Source organism: Lepidothrix coronata, unplaced genomic scaffold, assembly GCF_001604755.1.
Source record: "Lepidothrix coronata isolate B3197 unplaced genomic scaffold, Lepidothrix_coronata-1.0 Scaffold191, whole genome shotgun sequence".
NCBI lineage: Eukaryota > Metazoa > Chordata > Aves > Passeriformes > Pipridae > Lepidothrix > Lepidothrix coronata.
This window is the reverse complement of record NW_016690371.1, coordinates 59,151-81,700: the sequence shown is the minus strand read 5'-3', so window position 1 is coordinate 81,700 and position 22,550 is coordinate 59,151. Positions and strand designations below refer to the sequence as shown.

Here is a 22,550-nt window from a genome sequence, read left to right as displayed (position 1 = left end):
CTTGCTGCCCACAGTGACTTGTGGCAATTCTTTTTTTTTTTTTTCAGTAGCTTCTTGTCTTGAGAAAGACATGAGGATTGGGAATCAAAGTCTTGCTTCTTCCTTAGGAGTTCACAGTGCTTCTGTTAAAATGTCACATGGGAGTCCCCTACATGTGGGTAGGGGACTGAAGAGATGTTTTCTTACATTCTTGATGAGATTAACAAAGCTTTTGGATAAGCTCTCCATGCTTGCTCTGCTGGGTTTTGGTTGGGTTTGTTTGGTGTGGGTTTTGTGTGTTTGTTTTGTTTGTGTGTATATCTTCCTTCTGCTGTGCCTTTTGCAACCAGATGTGTCTATCTCGTATTGGCCTTTTTAGCCACCAGTGTGCTTGTAACAAACGTGGGTAGAGCCCTCCACAAATCTTCGTTCACGAAGCCCAGCCATGATATCTTTTGGAGGTTTTGTTTGTTTGTTTTTCAAATGTTGAAAGTCTTATTTGTGCAAGGAATCATGCTCTCATGTATTTGTGAGTCTTTGGAGAATTAGAGCTCAAATGAGGTTTTTTGGTTTTATTTTTGTTTTTCCTTTCAGCAAACAGCTCTTTCTTTCTTAGTGTCTTGGCAATATACAGAGTATTTGTGCATCTCTGTACAATATATGACCAATAGTATAACGGGGTTGAAAAGATTTATACTCTTATGTTGGAAACATAATTTTTCATAATGTCCACATACCTACACTTTTTCTAGTAATTTTGGTTTATTTATTTATTTTTTTTCTTCTAGAATGGTTGCCTGGGGAAAACAGCACTGCTGTGTTGGCAGAATACAGGACATTTTCTTGAGATTCAGGATTTTTCAAGCAGTCCTTTTACTTCAGTTGTTCCTGGCTACAGCAGGCAAAGGTAAGAGAATTTTTTCCTGATTTGTCTAGTGTTGGTATTCCAAATAAATCACATTCATCTTGATGAATAGGAATTTTGAATGTATTTAGAACAGGAAAGTTTTTGCCCTCTTGAAATTATGAGGAAAAACCGTCACTAACAAGAAATGAACCAATTGATGCTTAGCATTTTGGATGCTTTTTATGTTTTCATAAAAACTCATTGGTAGTAACTTCTTTTAGGTTATGGATGAGGAGATAACTAAAACACAATATGTCATAACAAGACAAATGATTTTCTTGACATTTTTTTAAACTGCAAGTGTTCCTATTTTCCAAAAATATTGTTAAATCTGTTCTTGAAAAAACACCACAAAATTCTTTGAGCTTCACTCTATTTAGGCTGTGTATGAGCATAGAACATCTGCATTCTCTTGATCTGAATATGGCTAAGGAGAAGGTAGTAAGGTCCAAAACATGTAACAGAAATGACACATTTGAACTTGCCAATTTATGTTCTTTCTATAACAGTAAATGAAAAGTAACTTTATAAGGTTCTTGTACAAATTGGATAACTTTTGTAATGCTTTTGTGTGAGGTAAAGTAGAATAAAGTGAGGTAAAGTAGTTTGTAAAGAGGTAAGGTGAGGTAAAGTAATTTATGTTTTCTCATGGCTATTCTGTAAACTGATGGTTAGTCTGTCACTACTCTGGACCCCAACTGATAAAAATAACAGTGCTTGTCATTCATAAAGTTTCTGTATATCAATACTGTGTAATACATTTATCACGTTAGTAAATGAGGTATTAAAACATTATCATGTTAGTGCTTGAGGTATTAAAAAATTGGAAGTGTTTTTTGCCATGTACTTAATGCTAGTTTCAGAAGCTCCTTCCTGTGTCATGGCATGTTTTTACTTTAGAGGGTCAGAACTTCTTTCAGTTCAAATTTACTGCTATTTTTTTTTAATTTAGATGTGCCTGCTTAACAACATTGTACAAGCAATGAGATTTCATAGGTTTAGTGACTAGACAAATTCTGACTCTAATTCTCCAAATATAGTAATTTTCATAAAATGATTTTATTGAGAGAGAATCTGACATTCAGGTGATAAAACTGCTACTAAGTTGTAGAGGTTTTAATGTCTTGTGCTTCAAATAGTGAAAAGGACAGAGCTGCTCAGTAGGTGGACAGATGTCATAGAAGAGTTCTGAGGAAGCAAGCAAAGAGGGACTTGGTTTTTCACATCTACATCACCTGCAAATGTCAGAAATCCTTCAAGAAAAGCTAGACAGACACAAGGGCATATTTATGGTTTCATCCTATTTTATTGGTTTTTTTTGTTTTAGGCTGTTAGTACTGTCAGCAGCATCTCTACTCAGTTCTGACATCTGAGGTGCCAAAGTATGTGTGTTCTCCAAAAAATATGAAAAGAGAAGAACTGCTTGTGTTTTTTTCTGATGCCTAGGACACCGGAAAACATGGCATAGTTTATCCTCAGATAAACAAATACAACTGTGAATAAAAAGAAGGGATGAAATTAATTTTGAGGAAAGAGTTCTTAGCTTCAGAGTTCCAAATGTTAAGCAGAATCAGGTGACCCCCATGTAGAAAGTTTAGAGTTTTAAACTTTTTATAAAGAACATTTATGAGCTCTAGATGGAATATATTAGTATACAAGATTCTTTTGACGTCATTTTAATGGACTGTGGCAAGCCAAGTGTGTTACAGGTGGCAAACACTTGCAAGGAAGTTAATGACTGTTGTTACTGGTTAAAAGCCAGATTGTGCGGACAAATAAACTTGTTACTACACTTTTTCAATAGAATACTTGACTGTATTAATGCTCAACTATACTGACACAGTGGTTATTAGTAATATAAGGAAAATAACACTGGTTCTCATGTACTAAGAGGATTTGCTCCTGTACGTGTAATTCTTCCTATCTGTGATTGGCTATCTCTTGTAAAGACATCAATTATCACCATCTAAAAATGTTTGAAAAAAAGAAAGATATTGCATTTTTTGTTTGTTTTCATTCTCAGAAAGTTTATTTTAAACATTTGGAAGTACGCACATGTGTTTTAGGATTTCTTTTAGGGCTTAAGAGAATTTACTTATTAAGTGGATGCTTTTATTTCTAGTGAGGTTAAAAACCCCAACTTTTGCATCTGTTAGAGTTAAATACAGGAATAAGGAAAAATTTGCATGTCTAAAAGGGCTTAAGTGCCCAAATACAGCAAATGACATTGAAAAATCGGCCCACAATTACTATTGCATGGAGTTTCTTTCACTCCAAATTGTCATTTCCCCCCCACACACAGTAATTTTACTTACTCTAGAGATGTTTGGAGCATTCTTCCTACTATGCTACCTTTTTTGTGCTGTGGTGATAAGGGTGTGTTCATGGATACTTTTCTGTATTGTCTGGACCCAAGGAAACTAATTATAAGTCAGGAATGCCACAGTATGAGCACAGCCAGTTCCAGCTCCTCAGTTCCGTGGTCAAGGGTGGGACACAGACCACAAGTACCATTCCTAGAGAAAATAAGTGATGATTAACAGAACTTCCAAAGGCTTTAATGTGAAGTTGTCTCCTACTTAAATGGCATGCACCCACATATCAGAGACTTAGCCAAGATAATACTGATAATAAATTTCTAGCATAATGCTGTACTGCACATATTCTACTTGGAACAGCAAAGTGCATTTTCTGACTATGGTTGTGATTTCCTTTGTGCTTTTTCGGCATTCTTTGGGTAGATAAAGCATGTGAAATTTTCCAAGCCTTTCTTATAACATTTCAGATAGTATTGGTATTTATTCTCTTAACTTTGGCACCACTTTTTGGCACTTTTTTTTATAACTGCTTAGAGCAAAGTGGGCCAGCCTTTCCAGTTTCCAGAAGGTTAGACCTCTCTATGTAAATGCTTTTGCTACTTTAAATTAATTCTTCAGTCCTTGCATATTGATCAACAGCAGTCTTTTTTAATTATATAAAGCAGACCAGAAGAATCATCACCAGGTTGTTGTCATTTTGCATAATTTCTGTTGGCTACCTGCTTTAAGACTGTTTTCATCTGCAAGTGTATGCCCGCTCTGCCTCCCTTGACAACTTTGATGTGTCAGTTCCCCTAAATAATGTAATAGGATTTAGCAACCCTTTAATTCACTGTTGGCACATCAACACTAATTTAACATTTAACATGAAATCAAGCCTCTCTCACCATTTTCTCACTTCCAAAGTAAAGTCTGATGATGATACTTCAAGTTTTGGTTAATATTTTTGCTCAGAAATAGTTTTCCAGTCTGTCAGTTTGGATAGTTAACAGTGACTTCAGGTTTTGAAGCTGTGTCAGGAAACCAGTCACTTTGGCCATGTCTGCATGCTCAAGATTTCTTACAGGAATTTTGGAAGCTATGTGAGTCATGCAAGTATATTTCTGACATATACTCTGAGGAACAGCAGCTGCATCAAATTTTTCAAAACATTCAGCAGAATTCCCACTTAATAATGAAAGACTTGAGCAATTATTTTTATTTGGAGAGACTGTGTCACAAGTGTTGGCATATAACTAGCTAGCTGTTTCCTTTATAAAATCGGTTTCCTCATGATCTGTCCGTGCTGTAAATTGGCAGATCTATTTTAATTGTAGTAATCCTTTTACTAAAAATGGAAGGTACATTTGAGCCTGTATCTAAAAATCTTATCTTCTGGGACAATTTCCTCTCCCATCCAGGCTTTGTCACCCCAGCTTTTAAGCTGTTTTAAAAATTAGTTTTCCATGCTGAACTTCTGCTTTTAGACTCTGACAAGAGGCTGAACTGAATGAGTGAATTCATGCTGTGGGGTTGGGCAGAGGGGAAATAATTCTGCTGCTTGCTGTTGGGTCAAGTGTGTTTTTCTTTTCCATTGCCACTTAGAACCAATCTAAGAATTATCTCACCATTCAAAATCCACTCTCTGATCATTAGGATTTTCACCTAATTCAGTCTGTACTCAGAGAGTTTTTTGTTTGGTCTATAGCCTTGCATGGCACCTACATGATGTATGTTGAACTTCAGGAATGATTCTGGGTTGTGAAAGGTTTTTGCTAATTAGTGTCACAGAGGAAGTCTTGAAGCTATAGTATGCAACAAGAATAGATATCGATGTAACTGGGTTGATATATTTTGTGTTTAGAATGTTTTCTGGTAGCTTGTACCTATAAAGCTGCACTTGGAAGTTAGGAACTTTCTTCATGTTTTCATTTGTTGCTATTGAAAAAGAAATTTGAGAGCTCTGAGCTCAAGAGACAGAAAAGTTGTCAGAATTGGCCTGATGAAAGATGGTGCTCTGGTTGCTTGAAATTACAGAAGACCTGGCTGTGATCTTGACAGCTAACTAGGACTATGAATGTAACTTGCCCTGGAAAAAAAACCCTGATCCAAATTGCCTGGAAGTTTCTCTTTTTGCAGCAGAGCTAATGGAAAAGCTTTTTTTTCCTATGTTGACCAATCTTTTTCTGCTTTCCAACCCTGACCAATCATGATTAATCCCAAACCTCCTCTGGAGCATTCATAAAAAGTCTGCTTATATTGATAAATAATGGACTCCTTAAAGGTGTCAGTAACATATTCTCTTGCACTGACTGAGCATCTACCAGACTGTTTTATTTTTTTGTAGTTCCACTTCACCTTCCAAAGGACTTTCTTCTTATTTTGTTGCTGATGTGTGCACCCTAAAAGCAAGCAATCATGATAATGATTACGTGATTGGAATGTGTATATTCCCACAAAATGAGAGTCAGCTCCAAAGAGCTTACATCTACAGCTACCAAAGTCTGTTCTTTCCTGTGTTGGGACAGTGGAGGAAATGAGGCACCGATAAGCACTGAACAGTTATGATCAAGTTTCAGTGTTTGGGGCATTATCTGGAACTACTTGTTTTACCAGCATTGACAGAGCCAGGCACATTGTTTTTTACCAGTAAATTTAGTGTTGACACCACAAATTCCATTTACTATCCAAGTTGAACTCCAGGTTGCCACTGTCTTAGTGACACAGTATATTTGAGATTCACAGACCAGATGTCTCTGCAACTAAGTTCTCTGATAGAGAACAGGGAATGAGGGCTGAATTTAAAATAAACCAGTGGCTCCAAAACAAATTTTCTAAAAGTTACCTATACTCATTCTCTACTAGAATATGGCTGTTTTCTACCTTTCTTACTGTAACTGCCAGTATTCAGCTGAGGATTTAAGAATCTCAGGGTTGGGGAAGAAATCATATAGTCATAGAATGGATTGCATTAGAAGGGACCATAAAGATCATCTCATTCCAACCACCCTACCATGGGCAGGGGCACCTTCCACTGGGCCAGACTGATCAGAGCCCCATCCAACCTGACCTTGAACACTTCCAGGGATGGGGCATCCACAACTTCTCTTGTCCCCAGAGCTTGATGCAGCACTTCAGATGGGGTCTCACAAGGGCAGAGTATAGGGGCAGAATCCCCTCCCTTGACCTGCTGACCATGCTGCTTTTGATGAAGCCCAGGATATGGGTGGCTTTCTGGGCTGCAAATGCATGTTGCTGGGTCATGTTGAGCTTCTCATCAACCAACACCCCGAAGTGCTTCTCCTCAGGGCTTATCTCAATCCGTTCTCTGCCCAGTCTGTATTTGTGCTTGGGATTGCCCTGACCCAGGTATGGAACCTCGCACTTGGCTTTTTGAACTTCATGATGTTTGCACAGGCCCATCTTAAAGCCTGTTAAGGTCCTTCCGGATGGCATCCCTTCCCTGCAGTGTGTCGACCACACCACACAGCTGGGTGTTGTTGGCAAACTTGGTGAGGGTGCACTCAATCCCACTGTCCATGTCAGATGTTAAACAGTTCTGGTCCCAGTATCAGCCCCCGAGGAACACCACTAGTCACTGGTCTCTCCATGGACGTTGAGCCGTTGACCACAACGTTTTGAGTGCGACTATCCAGCCAATTCTTTATTCACTGAGTGGTCCGTCCATCAAATCCCTGTTTTTCCAGTTTAGAGACAAGGATGTTGTGTAGCACAGTGTCAAATGCTTTGTAAAAGTCTAGGTAGATGACATCAGTTGCTCTTCCCTCATCCATTAATTCTTTAACCCTGTCCTAGAAGGGCACCAAATTTGTCAGGCATGATTTGCCCTTAGTGAAGCCGCGTTGGTCACCAATCACCTCCTTCTTTTCCATGTGCCTTAGCACAGTTTCCAGGAGGATCAGCTCCATGGCCTTGCTGGCCACAGAGGTGGCCTGTAGTTCCCTGAGTTTTTCTGTTCTACCTTTTTAAAAATAGCTTGGAGAAATATGATCTTGTTCAGAGGAGGAGGATGCAAGACTGAGACGTAAGAATGCAGTAAGGGCTATAGTGCTGCCTTCTATCTCTGTTTCTGTATTTTATCCAGTATCTATTAAATGCAAAATATATGTGCAGTCCTGGATATAGGACACACAACCTGTGTGGTGGACAACAAACAGGAGAAGCTGGAAGCCATTGTGCAGCAGGAAAACAATGACTCAGCTGCTATCAGAGAAACATGGTGAGATGACTCACACCCAGAATGCTGCAATGGATGAGTATAAACCCTTCAGAAGGGATAGGCAAGGAGAGGCAGTGGGGTAGCTGTGTTGCATTAGGAGTGTTTCGATTGTCTGGAGCTTAATGATGGTGACAATAGGGTTGAGTGTTTGTGGATAAGAGTCAAGGGGAAGGCCAACAAGGCACATATCCTGGTGGGAGTCTGTTACAGGCCATGCAACCAGGATGAAGAGGCAAATGAAATATTCCATCAGTACCTAGGAGAAGTCTCACGATCACTGGCCCTTGTTCTCATTGAGGACTTCAGCTTACCAGGACGCCTGTTGGAAATACAGCAGAGAGGAAAGAGTCGAGGAGGTTTCCAGAGTGTTTGGAAGGTGATCTGACACAGTTGGTGAGGGAACCAACTAGGGAAGGTGCCCTGCTGGACATGCTGGACCTCTGTTGTTTGTGAACAGATAAGGACTAGTGCATGATGTGGTGGTTGAAGGGTGTCTTGGGCAGAGTGATCTCAAAAAGGAAAGAGTTTTTGGTTTTTGGAGAAGTCGGCCCTTGGGAGACAGTCCTGAAGGGCAAAGGAGCCCAGGAAGGCTGGACATTCTTCTTCAAGAAGGAAATCTTAATGGTGCAGGAGCAGGCTAAAAGATGAGCCAGAGGGGGAGGCAACCAGCCTGGCTGAACAGAGACCTTTGGCTGGAACTCAGGAAAAAAAGGAGAGTTTATGACCTTTGGAAAATGGGGCAGGAAACTCGGGAGGACTACAAGGATGTCATGAGATTATGCAGGGAGAAAATCAGAAGAGCCAAAACTCAGCTAGAACTTAATCTGGCCACTGCTGTAAAAGACAATAAAAAATGTTTCTATAAATACATTAGCAACCAAAGGGCTAAGGAGAATCACCAGCCTTTATTGGATGAAGGGGGAACATAATGACATAGTATGAGGAAAAGGCTGGTGCCTTCATGCCTTTTTTGCCTCAATCATTATTAGAAAGACCAGTTGCTCTCTGGATACCCAGCACCCTGAGCTGGAAGAGAGGGATGGGGAGCAGAATGAAGCCTCAGTTGTATGAGGTTCAGCAAAGCCAAGTGCCAGGCCCTGCACTTGGGTCAGAACAACCCCAGGCAGTGCTACATAAAGACTTGGGGAAGAGTGTCTAGAAGACTGCCTGAGAGAAAAGGACCTTGGGGTGTTGATCAACAGCGGGCTGGACATGAGCCAGCAGTGTGCCCAGGTGGTCAAGAAGGCCAATGGCATCCTGGCCAGTATCAGCAAAAGTGTGACCAGCAGGGCCAGGACAGTGATTGTTCCCTGGTACTCAGAGCTGGTGAGACCACACCTCAAATCTTGTGTTCAGTTTTGGGCCCCTCATGATAAGAAAGACACTGAGTTGCTGGAGTGTGTGCAGAGAAGGGCAGTGGAGCTGGTGAAGGGTCTGGAGCACAAGTCTTATGAGGAGCATCTGAGGGAGCTGGGGTTGTTTCACCTGGAGAAAAGAAGGCTGAGGGGAGACCTAATCACTCACAACCTGCAAGGAGGTTGTAGCGAGGTGGGAGTTATTTCTTCTCCCAGGTCACAAATGATAGGACAAGAGCAAACAGCCTCAAGTTGCACCAGGGGAGGTTTAGGTTGGATATTAGGAAAAATTTCTTCACGGAAAGGGTTGTCAAGCATTGTACCAGGCTGTGCAGGAAAGTTTTTGAGTTACCATCCCTGAAGGTGTTCAAAAGACATGTAGATATGGCATTTAGGGACATGGTTTAGTGGTGGGCTTGGCAGTGCTGGACTTGCAGTTGGACTTGATGATCTTAGAGGTCTTCTGCAACCTAAACAATTTGGTGGTTCTGCATGTTCATCCTTGGTCTTGTGCATGAGTTTTACTTCAAAGCTTTCATGAGCAGCTAGGATTTATTGACTGCCTCCAAAATTGTCTCTTCCCTACTGCAAAAAAACCCAAAAACCACCAAAAGAGTAGATTACAAGGTTATTTCTTGTTGTTTTAAAAACGCCTACGTAAATGCCTAGGATCAGTACTATTATGGAAGAATAACATTGGTATAAAAGATACTTTTAAAAATTAAATAATTTTACAAATCACCTTTTCTTTATTTAGATCAGGAAGATTTCCTGGGGCGATATAAAGCTGTCTTTAAGACTGCATGTGAAGATCCTTGGATTATGTCATCAAGAATTTCTCTGCATCCCTTGAAAGAATTCCTTGTCTGTGTGGACCTCAAACTGTATTCATCACACAGTCCATGGATAGCATATGTATACACTCAAGAAACACCTCACATCAATGTCTCTGCAAATAAGTATGATCTTGGACTTATGGGAGATCATGGCAAATTGAGCATATGGTTGTTTGGAAATCAAATCAATAAATCAGCAAGACTTCATGAAAACACTTGGAACCAAATATGTATCCAGTGGAAAAGTGACAATGAGGAGATGAAGGTTTTCATAGATGGAAAAAAAATATTAAACAAAAAACTAAGGGGGAAAGTTAATTTGCCTGGAAAAGGTCAGTTCTTACTTGGCTGTTCAAAGCTGCGAGGTGCAGCTGCGTCACCTAACCAGGGTATGACTGGGGAACTGTACATGTTCAGAATGTGGGACAAGGCAAATATAACACAGTCTGAGGACTGCCAGGATAGTGGTGTTATAGGCTGGAGAAAGGAGGATTGGACCTATACCACCGCAGTAGAAGAGGATAACTCTTTGCCATGTGGTAAGTACCATTGCATTGTTTTTGAAATAATGATTTAGTCAAAAGTTTCTCTTCCAGATTTTACAAAGCCTCAATCTACCAATCATTCCTAGCTAAATTCTTATTGAGAACATGTGAGGACCTGCAGCTTTTGCTAGCTTTTATCCAAATGAAAAAGCATAGCAGCAGTTCTTTACAAACTTTCAACTTGCTTCAACTTTTGTTTCTATCTACTGTCCATGTAATATGAGAGCAGGATGCATGCAACCAAAACTCCTTGGAGTGTTTGGGCATGTATCAATGTCATCTTAATTAATTTACACACCTTCTGTACAGGGAATAAATACAGAGGAAAGCATTGGTGGTCCTCACTGTGCATATTTGCTGGGCCAGAATTTCAATGAGTGTAACTTTTTGCTGCTTCATTGGCACATTACACCATCTTCAGCTGGTATGGTCTACATCTGTAAAAATTACTGGAGGCTTCTTCTTTATGAGTAATGACTCCGTTATTAAAATGGCCAAATGATTTCTCACACATTTCTCAAAATTCCCCTCTGCCCTGAAAAAGAACCATAAAAAAAACTTTAAATCAAACCAAACCAAGATTTTTTTTCAGAGAAATTGAGTTCAAGCAAGAGAATAATCCTGTTTTTAGCTCTTGCTAGCCTATCTGTTGGCAAGAAAGACAAACTTGAATCAAGTTTCGGTGGGATCCAATTTATCAATTGTAGTAAATGATGTTATCTCCTAAGAGATTTTAAGGTGACTGGCTCAATTATATAAAAATCCTAAGATTTTTGTATAGCATCAATGATTCAGTTAAACTGTGGCACTGGTCTTAGTCTTCATCACCTTGATCCTTAAAAACTGTACTTATCTATTTTGTACAGATTCAAAAATATCTTTTAGCCATGTAATCTTATAACCACTGCCTGACTGGGTAGATTCAAAGTGTCTTAGTAAAGGCATTAAAATGAGATCACCAGATTTCTTTTTCTGGGAGAGAAAGAAATCTGTCTAACAAACCAGGACTCATGGAGAATGCCCCTAGCACTGATTTGTAAGGAATGAAATGCCTCTGCTGACCCTGATGCTGTAGTTGGGAGCACGTCTTTGTTGGTTGTGTGATTTGAAAAAGGAGCTGAAGAAAGGATATCTTTATTCATGTGTGACCATGTTTGAAGGAATACAGTCCTAAGACTGAAAGGGGGAACGTTCTGGCTACCAGACAAAAGTTCTCTACAAAGAAAACTTGAGAGAGATATGTCTGGATAGTGTGGAGTGAAGCGGAGTGGAGCGGAGTGGAGCACCTGATTCTCTTTCACTAGTATACAGAAAGGACAACCTCCTTGTTTTCAGTTCCAGCACCTTCTGCCCTGAATATAGAGCTCCCTTGAGCATCATAGGGCAGCTTGGTTAGCCAATGCCCAACTTCAGCCCCAACAGATCAATGATTTTAGAATTCGTGATTTAGTGGCTTGTGGAATCTTTTGTCTGTCTGCAAGAGCTCTCTAGTGAGTGTGTAAGATGCATGGTTTCCAAAGCTCTGCTTCTTAGTGAAACTGCTGACAGGGGTTTGTTTCAGTGCAGAGGCCATCTCTACTGCCAAATATAAGTTATCTCCTCTAGATAACTTGGGAGATTAAATACTTTTCAAAGAGAAGCTCACTGGGGTTTTTTTTTACAGTTTATTTGCCTTTCTTCAGTAATAGATGCATTTTAGCTGATTGTCCCTCCCCAAGTCATCCTGTGAAAAGCATGTATTTAACAAATGCTAGTCCAATAGATAACAAAGCATTTACAGTAGGAATATCTAACAGTCAGTGTCAGGCGATTTTAATTGATAATGCTACTAGTCTTATAATATGATTTCTTTCAATAAATTCCTCTGAACACCCGTGTAAAAATAACGTGATTTCGGAGGCTTCTCTGTTTTTTGGTAAAACAGAAAGACTTTGAGTAGTAAGTCTGCAGAAAGATCTGATTTTGGATCTGCAAAGAATGTAACTGGCAAAGGGATAAAGCTTGGGAAAGGACTGTGCCTCTTGTATAGGCACAAAAGGTGAAAAGGAAGTGGTTCATTACAGTCATAATTGTGCCAGAGGACAAGTTTCAGAATTTTTTTTGTGACCTGGTTGGCATATTGTGCCTACGTAAAACAATTGTTTGCAAAATATCAGTCAAAGGCTACCATAATTTAACTTAAGATCACATATTTATTTCATGTTTCCTTACCTCCTTTTCCTGCCTTTCTTTTTCTTGTCTCTTTTGATTATTTTTCTTTAGGTTTTAAAATTTATTTTAATGGTAGTTTTACAGATTACCAAAAATTAATTTAATATTTTTTTAACCATGTGAAGTCTAATACGGACCAAAATCCCGATTCTGATAAGATTTCCACACATGCTTAGCACTTGGAGGCATGCTCAGCTTTAACCAAGTAGTTCACTCCCCAGAAGTGGATGGGATTGCCTTTGCAGTAGCTACGTATCTTATACATCTGAAGATCTGCAAGAAAGGACATATACCTGGCTGCTTCCCAGTTTGTGATGAGGGCTGATCACATTTCTTGGACTAATGGTACTTAACAACAGCAAACTTTTAGATCTGATTAAAGATGAAATTCTTTCTTCTTCCGGTCACAGAGTCTTCTGGTTCTCCTCTGCTTGGTGTGGCCATTGCAGGCTGGGCAGGTGTAAAAACTGCAGGTAGGGCCAAAGAGGGCAGGAGGCCACTCACATTGTGCGTCACTGGCCTTCCACTTACATTCCTCAGGTTCCTTTGATAATTCCCCTCTTACTGAGAATGACAAGTAGCATAATAGCTGTGATACGGAGAAAAGAGTGCCACAGGTTGAATGTATCTCACTTTACAGGTCATCTCCTGTTATTTAAAAATATATAAGTGAAGAAAGATGCGCTTACTATTCTAAATTTTAACTTTGGGAAATTTCTGTATCTTGTTCCTTGATGAATGATTCCTCTGTAGCTACATACTTTAATGTGGAGAATATGAATGGTATCACTAATGTCTCTGTATAATCCAACAAAAAAGCCTACTAAGTAATCTAAAGTTTGGGGTGATTCAAGAGAACAGACCCACAAGAAAATGAGTTTAAAATGCTAAATCCTTGAAAAGAAATTTTAGTCACCTGTGAGCCCCAGCTCTTCAGTTGTCATTTTCACATGGGATATTTGCAAGTTGCCTTTAATAATAACTTCACAGTGGGAAGAAATGTACTGTTTAAACATTAATCATTTCAGTTACACATTAAACAGTAACTTTCTTAATCCAAATATAAATATCCAAACTGTTAAGCTGTGCATTTATACAAGGAGCACAGAGATGATGGAATATCTTTAACTAATTTCTTTGAATAAATAGATTATTTTTGGCATAACTGTAAATAGTATCACTGGTAGTAAAGCACTGTCATCTCATTTGTGATATTGGTGCTCTAGGTTTTAGCAGGAGTCCAGTGCCTGTTGCTTTTGGTTGCCTTTGTTTTTTTTAATAACTAAAATTCAGACTATACTGTGGCATTTTAGATTTTTGTAAACTGTCTTGTCCAGCCTTCAAGATTAAGATATTGCCCCCTCTTTTTCATGTACCCTTTTCACTCTCAATATTGCTGAGCCTGCTACTGGTGTTTCTGGAAGAGGTTTCCAGGCTTCTGAACAAAGCATTTAATGCAGACGGGAGAAATGGGAAGTGACCAGTGTCCTGTGGGACTGTTTTGCATTTGCATTCTCAAGGAAGAGGAACGCTTCAGTTTGGGCTGTTGTTCTAGTCTGCAGGTGTGAGCAGTAGGAGGTATGTTTTAGGTTCATATAATTCCCTTTAAAGATTTCCCGGTCTGTGTGCCCATCTGATGACAGGATCACCCTTCCTTGATGGGAGGGTGGAGTCCCAAGGGTTTATGTCCTCAGACAGAAAGTGGAAATGAAGCTGTCACTCATCCAGTCTGTATCCCAGCCTGCTGGTTACCAAATTTTTTTATTATTATGTTTACTTAGTGGATCATGAAAGCAGAAGATGAAAAAGTAGATTATTTGCCCCAATACAATTTTCTTGCTAAAACTGTAAGGACAGAATACCACAGAAACCTCTAGAAGCTCTTGAAGGAAGTAAATGTGATGGGAAAAAAGTACCTAACTCTGGAGTGCCTTTTTGATGAGTCATGTACCACTCTACTTTGTACCTATTAACAGAATGCATGTTTAACCTGCTCTTTCTTTGCTCTTGTTCCCTTCCCCTTCTGTGATATCAAAGGAAATGGCTTTTTGGAAATCAACTTGCCGGAGAATAGGTGATTTGATCCACCTCAGTATCTAATGTACAGCTTTCTACAAACAGATAAAAACTATATTTATAATCTGGTTTCTTAAAAACCATGTAACGTGAAAGTTGAGTTAAAAGTAATTGTGCCTAAATATTCTGTTAAGGATACTAAAACTGGCCAAAGTGACAGACCTTGATGTGAAAAAGCACTGTCATTGTTTTCTTACATATTTTTCTGTCCAATGGTCACTGATAATTCATCCTTTCCACCACAGGGAGTCAGAGCAGATATGAGGTGTCATGAGGGGCACCAAAACATAAAATGAAGATTGTACATAAGTTTTGTCCTAGAAATTTGTATACAGTGTGCCTCAAAATCTAACTTACATAGAAAATCAAGGTAGGCTATCCTACCGTGTACAACTAACTAACAACTGTTAGTTGGGGAGGATTTTTATGTGTTATTATTATTAATGCCTTGTGTGACAGGATGGCTCGTTTTGGCAGAATGTTTATTCATTAAAGGTTTCAAATGTTAAAGGGACCTAATATCTTAATAGAAAATATGGATTTATTTTGAATATGAGAATTGAATGTCATATTTTTGGTGCCTGTTTCTGTGAATAGCTGGACTTCAGAGCAGCACCATTTTGAAGTTTTGCTATTTGAGCTTCTCAGGTTCTTTTGTGACAAGTCCTGTGAAATGTATTAATGCCAGGCATTTTCATTTCACTGAATGCAAACGGACAGTAGTTGCTGCACAGTACTGGTGATTGCTGTAATACATGCCAATAACTATTGCCTGTAAGAATGTGTAGAAGAGGATTTGTACAGAATTAAAAAATGTAGTGTGGAATTGACTTTTCAATATAAAATGGTTTTAATTACTTTTTTTTTTTTTAACCAGAAGGTCATAATAAAAACTGGAATAAAAACTTCCACTTTGGCATTTTTGGTGGGAGTCAATTCCCCTGCCTGAATCAGGTGAAGTTTTGGTGAAAAAACTTTAAACACTCAAGGTTTTGCTGTAACTTCTTATTTAGAAAATCTAATTTTTAAGTATTTCCTTGTATTTTTATATGCACCTGTAAGTCAAAACTGATCTTATTAGCAACATATGGTCATGGCTGTCTAACAGCCAAGTCCATGTAGAGCTCTAGTTCACTACAGCTCAGACTCTTTTTCTCCTCCTAAGAAAGCCGTGTAGTTGTTGTCTCAGCTTGCTCAAAGGATGCTTTCTGTAGAAGTTTAAAAGAGATCAAGAAGTGTTAGGTAAAACAGGATTAGTCAGCAGCAACACTGTTCCCCTGAGACAGGGGGACAAAAACAGCTGCCAGTAATTTACTTCTTGCATGAAGTGTTATCGGCAGCCAGGTTCCAGCTGCTTCTCACTTCTCCGCCCTGGAAAAACTGAACTGCTGCTGGCAGAGCCGGTTGCCTGAAGACAGGTGAATCAGAAAGGGTGTTGGCCTTTCCAAAACATTTAAGAAAGAGCGAACTGCTCATAAGTTAGATTGGAGGTAGGGAGAAGAAAAGGATTTTTTTAATTCTTCCAGTTGGAGGTAGAACAGTGGACACCCTTCGTGCCTTAAGGGATTTTTTCTGTATGTTGTGTCTGAGTTTCCGAAAAAATAGCATGTTATGAGTGATAGTGCCTTTGGTGCAGGGTCCAGAACCATCTGTCTCATCTTGACCATTGTGTTACAAAGCCTCCTTCTGCCTTTCTTTCCCTTTGGCTGAATTGATTTTTCGGTTCTGTGTTGCTTGGTGGAACAGCTTTAGCAGGACATGTAGGGACCATCACATCCTAAAAGAGCCAGTTGCTTAAGAATTAAGAGCTGTCATGCTAAGGAATGCTGTAAGCACAAGGCTGTTTTTTAGTTAGGGTCAGACGCTGGTCTCTCTCAGAGCTACATCAGTTTGTGCACCAAGCCTTAAGTACTTTTACTAGTGGGTTTAATCTACCAGATGGAAGATGCTAAAGTTACAGTGGTTCCCACTGTCATACAAAGTCATTGTGGAAAATGAAAGGGAAATGAAGGTTGTGACAATTTTTGCAGCTGTGATATGGAGTTATGGTTGGCTAAACAGATTTCATACCAGTGGAACAGTTTCCTCTGCCTACACAAAGGGGTTTCTCAAGTCTTGGCTTAGCCTGTAGCTATTTGTGTCGGAACAGTACAAAGTGATATGAAGACAGTAAGGGACTTGCTACTTCTACTTCTAATGATGCATATTAGTAACAGAAACTGGTGCTTATCTTATGTAATGGAGTTGCCTTTTCCCTCAGAAAAGAAAGCAAACATTTCTTGTGGGGTTCTGTTCTATGTCCTTTGCATCAAAAGCAAAGAATAATACTGAATTTTTTTGCCTATTTATTTGCTGTTTGAATCCTCAGGAATGTTTTCTATTAGAGAAAATGTAGCAAAGTATTACTAGAATATATGATGTCATGTTTTGGCATAGGATATATTAGATATATTGATTTGATGATCCTGAACTAACAATGTTGCAAATAAAAATCCACAGAGCAAATAAATGGATGTTTCATATATGTTTGGATTTTCTTGCTCTTATCAACAGTAAACAACATAAGGGAAATATATTTTCTGTTGGCTTGTAACTAGCACACCTTGAGTTATTTTACTTCTCTTTTTTCATGTCAACTTTAGAGTTATTTTGGATTGAACTTTAATTCTTCTCCAAATAAACCTTATTAATTTTTTTTTCTAGTTCTTAAACACAGCAAAGGAGGAGGGTTAACAAATGTGATATTTAGTAATATGTGATAAGGTGATTCTGATGAAAGACTTGGTTAGTGAACTTAATTCTGCACCTTGATCAAGGACAAGTGTCATGAATAATTTCTATCAACTCTAGGCATGTGAATATTGTGCTGTAAGAGAAGTAATGGTTAGGTTTTTGTCCAGAAAAAAGTGCCCCTCAGATTATATGTGCCATCATCACTGGCTGTATTTGTCAGCTCCATGTTCATGGTTTGTGTTTAGCTTATTTTACTCCCTGTACTGCTAGATCTGTTATTAAAAGCATTTGGCATTTTTAGAGTTCACTGTCTTCTTACTAACCTACAGTACTAAATATGTTAGTGGGCAATTTTCTTACCTGCCTCAGGGTACTACTTGTGTTCTCAAAAATTCACAAAGCAAATTGAAGGGATATGGAGGATGTGAAATACAGTTTGCATACAGCAAGACTATGTCTACGCTGAATCCACAAGGTTCTGTGAGAAAGATCTTAAGGTCAGATTTCCTGGGCAAAACTTATTTTTTTGATGGGCAGAAGAAGGAGTGTGGTGGTGTTTGCTGTGAAATTCTGGTCATCTGAGAGATGGGTTCCTTTTGAGAACTGAATTTCCTCAAGGGCCTTTTTGTTGGAGATAAGGGCTTTTACACAAGGTGCTAACCACTAGTGAGACAGGACCAGTAACAGGTAAAGTTTTGGAGATGGAATTCACTTTCTGTAGTAGGAAGATCAATTTGCCCACCTATGGAAGGATACTTTCTTCTCTAGCCAGAAATTCACTTCTTCATGTAGAATTGACTCAATTATTTTTATTCACCCCATTCTACCTTAAAAAAACTATTTACCTATTTAAACAATACACAAGAGTTTTATCTGACTACTGCTTCAGTTCTACATATTATTTAAAGTCAGTATTGTATCTTAAAGGTCTTCCTGTATGGGATGGTGTGTTGCCACGTTTTTCAAGGCCCAGGGTGATGTTTTGAGTGGTGACACAGGCTGCAGTGAACATTTGTAGCCATGTGCTAGTTTTCTCCACCACAGGAAGCACATGGCACTTGCCTTGTGGCAGGCTTGCAGCAGTGGTGGGATTTAATTGATCTGCTAGGCCTCATCATTGATAGCCCAGACACCATCTTCTATTCCAGGGGGATTTTACTCATTTGGCTTACTTGATTACAGCACGTTTCACATTCATGAGTAGCTGTGTCATAGCTTTGATTGTCAAATCTACACCTTTATCAGGAGCCCATCTCTATATGGCATCTCTCTCTGGGAATCCCTAGCGATGCCTAAAGGAGCTGAGGAAAAAAATCTCCCGAGCAATTTAATTAGAGGTGAGATAAGAAAAGGATTTAATCGTGCCTCCAAGGCACAGAAGTTACAAAATGCAAACGCCCCTCTGCCTCAGGTGCTTACAATTTATAATATTGTTTGTCCAATCTGAGGTTTTTCCACCCTCTGGCTTTTGCCCTGGTCCACCCCCAGCCTGCCCCTAGGGAATTGGGACTGGGATCTTTTCAAGACCACCTACTTCATCACTTGGTCTTCTTCAGAGCACAAAGAGCACACGGTTACCCAGTTCTTGACTGTACTCTGTGGTTTAGGCCAGAGTACAAGTGTTCTTTAAACAGAATAGGCTTATCTTGACAAGAGAGCAAACATTTTAATGGAATTCGGGGGTATCGATATGGGGAACTGGGGTAAAAGAGTTGAAGAATGTGTGTAGTTACTATGCTAAGGGTAAGGGAAAGGGTAAAGGAATAAATGCTGCTGTTTCTAGAATCTACTTCTGCCATATAGCTACTTATAAAACTTATAAAAATTAGAAAAATCAAAAATCTAAAAGGACCTTAAGGCATCACTAGGGACATGTTTCCTGGGCCCGTTGAGCTAGAAACAGCTCACCTTTTCATTCCCACTCCTTTCTGGCAGCCTGATCTGTCTGCTCATTGTTTAGATGTTCTTTGGTGGTGCAGCTCTTGGACACGTGAGTGTCTTCGTGATGTATATGCGCATCATGATGTTAGTACATTCTCAAAGTACACCTCGTGTAATTTGTCAAGATGTACGGAATAAAGCAACCCTTTCTTACCCAAATCTGGTGCCTCCTGCTTTCTTTTGTTGCTGTTTAATTTCTCCAATTCTCTTTGTATTAAATAAAATTTCATTTTTTGAATAATTCATCAGCACTAATTTTCTCTATTTTTATGAAAATAACCATGTGAAAGCACAGTTGTCTGTACTTGTAACATTTTGGTTGCTGCTATTTCAGTCTGCTTCATCTTTGCTCAAGCAAATGGGCTGAACAGGTTTCTAAAAACACTGGCAATGGAAGGGTACTGGGAAAGCTCATGGTCTAATCTGTATTTTTATAAGTATAAAAGTGATAAACTGAGTAAAAAAAAACAGTTCAGTTTACAACTTCAGAAAGACTTGACACATATTTCTCAATGGATGCAAAGTAGTTTTGCAAACCATCTTGAACTGAGGTGAGTAGCAAATCTAAAATGGTTGTGTTTAAAAAACTATGTGTATATATATGTGTGTGTACAAATACATATAAAAGCTTCTGCTCCTAAAAGATCTTCTTCCTTTGCAGTTGAAACTACTGCTACGTTGCCTGGCAGAAAACAGATAACAGGTATATTTGGGTTCTGTGGGTTTTTTCCCCATTGTTCTGTTTTAGAAAGTGTGTAGGAAGATTGCTGCTGCTGTTACTTTTTAATTCATGGAGATAGCTATGCATATGCAAATATTTTAAATCCATATAATCCTGGTGGCTTATTAGCCAATTTCATGGTGCAAATGGCAGCAGTAATTTTCCAGAGAAAATACAGTCTGAGCAAGGAATCATGAATGATTAGCATTTCAGAAACTCCTTGTTTACCGTTTTTAATCAAAAAACCAATCTGGTTTTCCTCAGAAACTTTTGATATCTGTGATTTAAGTCTTCTACAGAAGAAGGAAAGACTGGTTCCTATCAAGACCAGAGGTTCAAACTTGAAATCAGGGTTTCTTTAATGCTGCTTTTTTGTAGGATAGAAAAGAGAACAGATATGTATGGGATAAATTTGAGGTGGCAAGTCTCACTGTTATTATACAAAGTCTGAGAGGAGTTCTTCATACCCGGCTGTAGCCATCTTCTTGTGTATGCTTGATTCCCATTCCCATCTAATTCATAAAAACTGTTAATTTTTTAATAATCAGAGATTGTTACATCTGCCTTTTTGACAACCTGGAAGTGTCATTCTGAAAAAGCAGGTGTTGGCCCTCTTCTGGTGAATGCAGTAAAGTTTTGATAACATAAAAGGCTGCTGAGGATGATCATGTGTGTTATAATGGTCTTTTTTTTCCCCTCTTTTTTTTTTTAAATCTGAAACAAAATCTGTAGATTCAGGAGAATCAGCTGCAACAACCATTTCTGGTAAGAAAATCGGGACTTCATTAATTTCTGCAATGTTTTTTATTTCCTGTTAGATAAATCTTCTGCTTTTATCTGAGGTAATACAGAAAAGTTTTAATGTGAGTTCCAACATTCAGTGTTTTCATTTTTTCAGTGTTTATTTTTTGAAGAGAAAATTAATTGTTTCATTCTATTTTGTAATGAAATAGCTTACCTTGTACGTGAAAGCCAGTTGCTTTCTTGGTTAATGTATAGTACATATAGTACTCTGGAGAGAAAAAATAATAAACAGAAACACACATTATTATGTTCTTTGAGAGAAACAATCTTTCTTTGGCTATGCTTCATCTTTAGCAACTGCAACTAATTCAGTATTTGTTGTAGTATATACCAAGCCAAATAATACAGATGAAAGCAGCACTTAGTTTTCACTCCGATTCCTCATACTTTGACTGCATGTTAGTTGCATTAGAAAATTAGGGTTTTTACTTAAGAACCAAAGAGGCTTAGCATTTACACTGCCTATGGAATTGAGGGCACTATTGAAAATGCTCAGAATAGCTAGCCTAGTTGAAGTAAATGTATCAGAAAGAAAAGTTACTTTTCTCTTTCATATGGAAATGCAGTAGATTGCTTTTTTTTCCCCTTGATATGCAACTATCTATGCAGAGGCACCAACTTGTCTTTATTTACTTCTTCTAATGACAGTGATGCTTTTAGTAATGAAGTTTGGATAGTATAAAGTTCTTCTGTTGTGAAGCTGCTCTGGCCCATGTAAAAAAAGTCACTGTCATATTGGAGTGATACAAAGTGGTCCTCTAACCATTCTGTGTTTCTGTGCTGACACTTAAGATATGCTCACTAAAGAACATCCTTTTTTTCTACTGTCTTAATTTTTTTCCCTTTCTTTTGATGTAGCTGAAAAAAACTTTGCATCATTATTTTATTTATGTATGGTAACTGACAAAAATAGTGTTATCGGAGAAACGGTTTGCCAAAACCAATGTGTCATCTCTGCTTATGAATGTTGTGAGTTCATGCAGGAAAAGGCCCTTGAAATTAAGCAGTTGTTGCAATTGGATATGCAAAATTCATCTGCATCTTCTAAAGGAATAAAACCAATAAAAGGAACTTTTCGATTATCAACTGTTTTCTGTTCAGATACTCAGGTTTTTTAAATAATATGATCATTATTTCAATTATAGTATTGAAATAACGTGAACATTCTTAACAAGCTTTGTTTTGTTCTTAAAATGGAACTTAGATAAATAATATTCAGTTTGTGTTCAACATTATGCATACTTGATCTTTTTTTCTCAAAAATTCATAGACCTAAAATACTTTATTAATACAGTTTTTTACTTCTTTATCTTTTTTTCCCCCGGAATCCTCTATTGTTACTTTTGTCACCTATCCTATTAATCCTTCAGGCAAGATGTTATTAATGATTCTTTTATTTAGATTTTGTTAGATTTACCATTTTTTGGCTTTTTTACATTTTTATTGATTTTCCTGTTTTACATTTTTCTACTTCAGATATGTCTTCAGAGGAGACTACACAAAGTGCAGGTGAGAATTTGCATGAAGAGAGTAAGGTTTCAAGGGAGATGTTTCTCGCATGCATGTTTTTGTTTTTTGTTTTTTTAAATAACTGGGATTTGTTTAGTCCGAATTATTTTCTTACATGATCTTTAAATTTGTCTTTATCTGCAATTTGTATTTTAAGTCCACATGGGTAGGGCTCTGAGGTGCATTTAACTGACACTGAACTGTTGACCTTTCTTTTTTGTTTAAGATGGCTTCCCAAAGCCCAAATTGGACGTATTTATTTTTTAGCAAGCTTACAGTTTTTTGATATATCTACAGATAGAGTGTTTTCTATGCTTTCTGACTGTTTAAAGTATTTTTCAGAAGTAAAATGTGCACTCCATTCCTTAGAGACACTTATATATGTTCTTGCAATGA

General features: G+C 38.3%; 1 protein-coding gene across 10 annotated transcripts in view; it reads left to right on the top strand.

The window, feature by feature from the left end:
• The window catches only part of ADGRG2 (adhesion G protein-coupled receptor G2), a 64,003-nt gene that overhangs the window by 11,008 nt on the left and 30,445 nt on the right, over positions 1-22,550 (top strand). For 9 of the 10 annotated variants that reach the window (XM_017831503.1, XM_017831498.1, XM_017831499.1 and 6 more), the window contains 5 exons: positions 768-886; positions 9,536-10,153; positions 19,782-19,823; positions 20,574-20,606; positions 22,122-22,154. In XM_017831503.1, coding sequence (XP_017686992.1) covers positions 769-886; positions 9,536-10,153; positions 19,782-19,823; positions 20,574-20,606; positions 22,122-22,154 — 844 coding nt within the window. In that variant the 5' untranslated portion in view covers position 768. The remainder of the gene's footprint in view (positions 1-767; positions 887-9,535; positions 10,154-19,781; positions 19,824-20,573; positions 20,607-22,121; positions 22,155-22,550) is intronic. The other variant, XM_017831506.1, reaches the window with a different exon arrangement.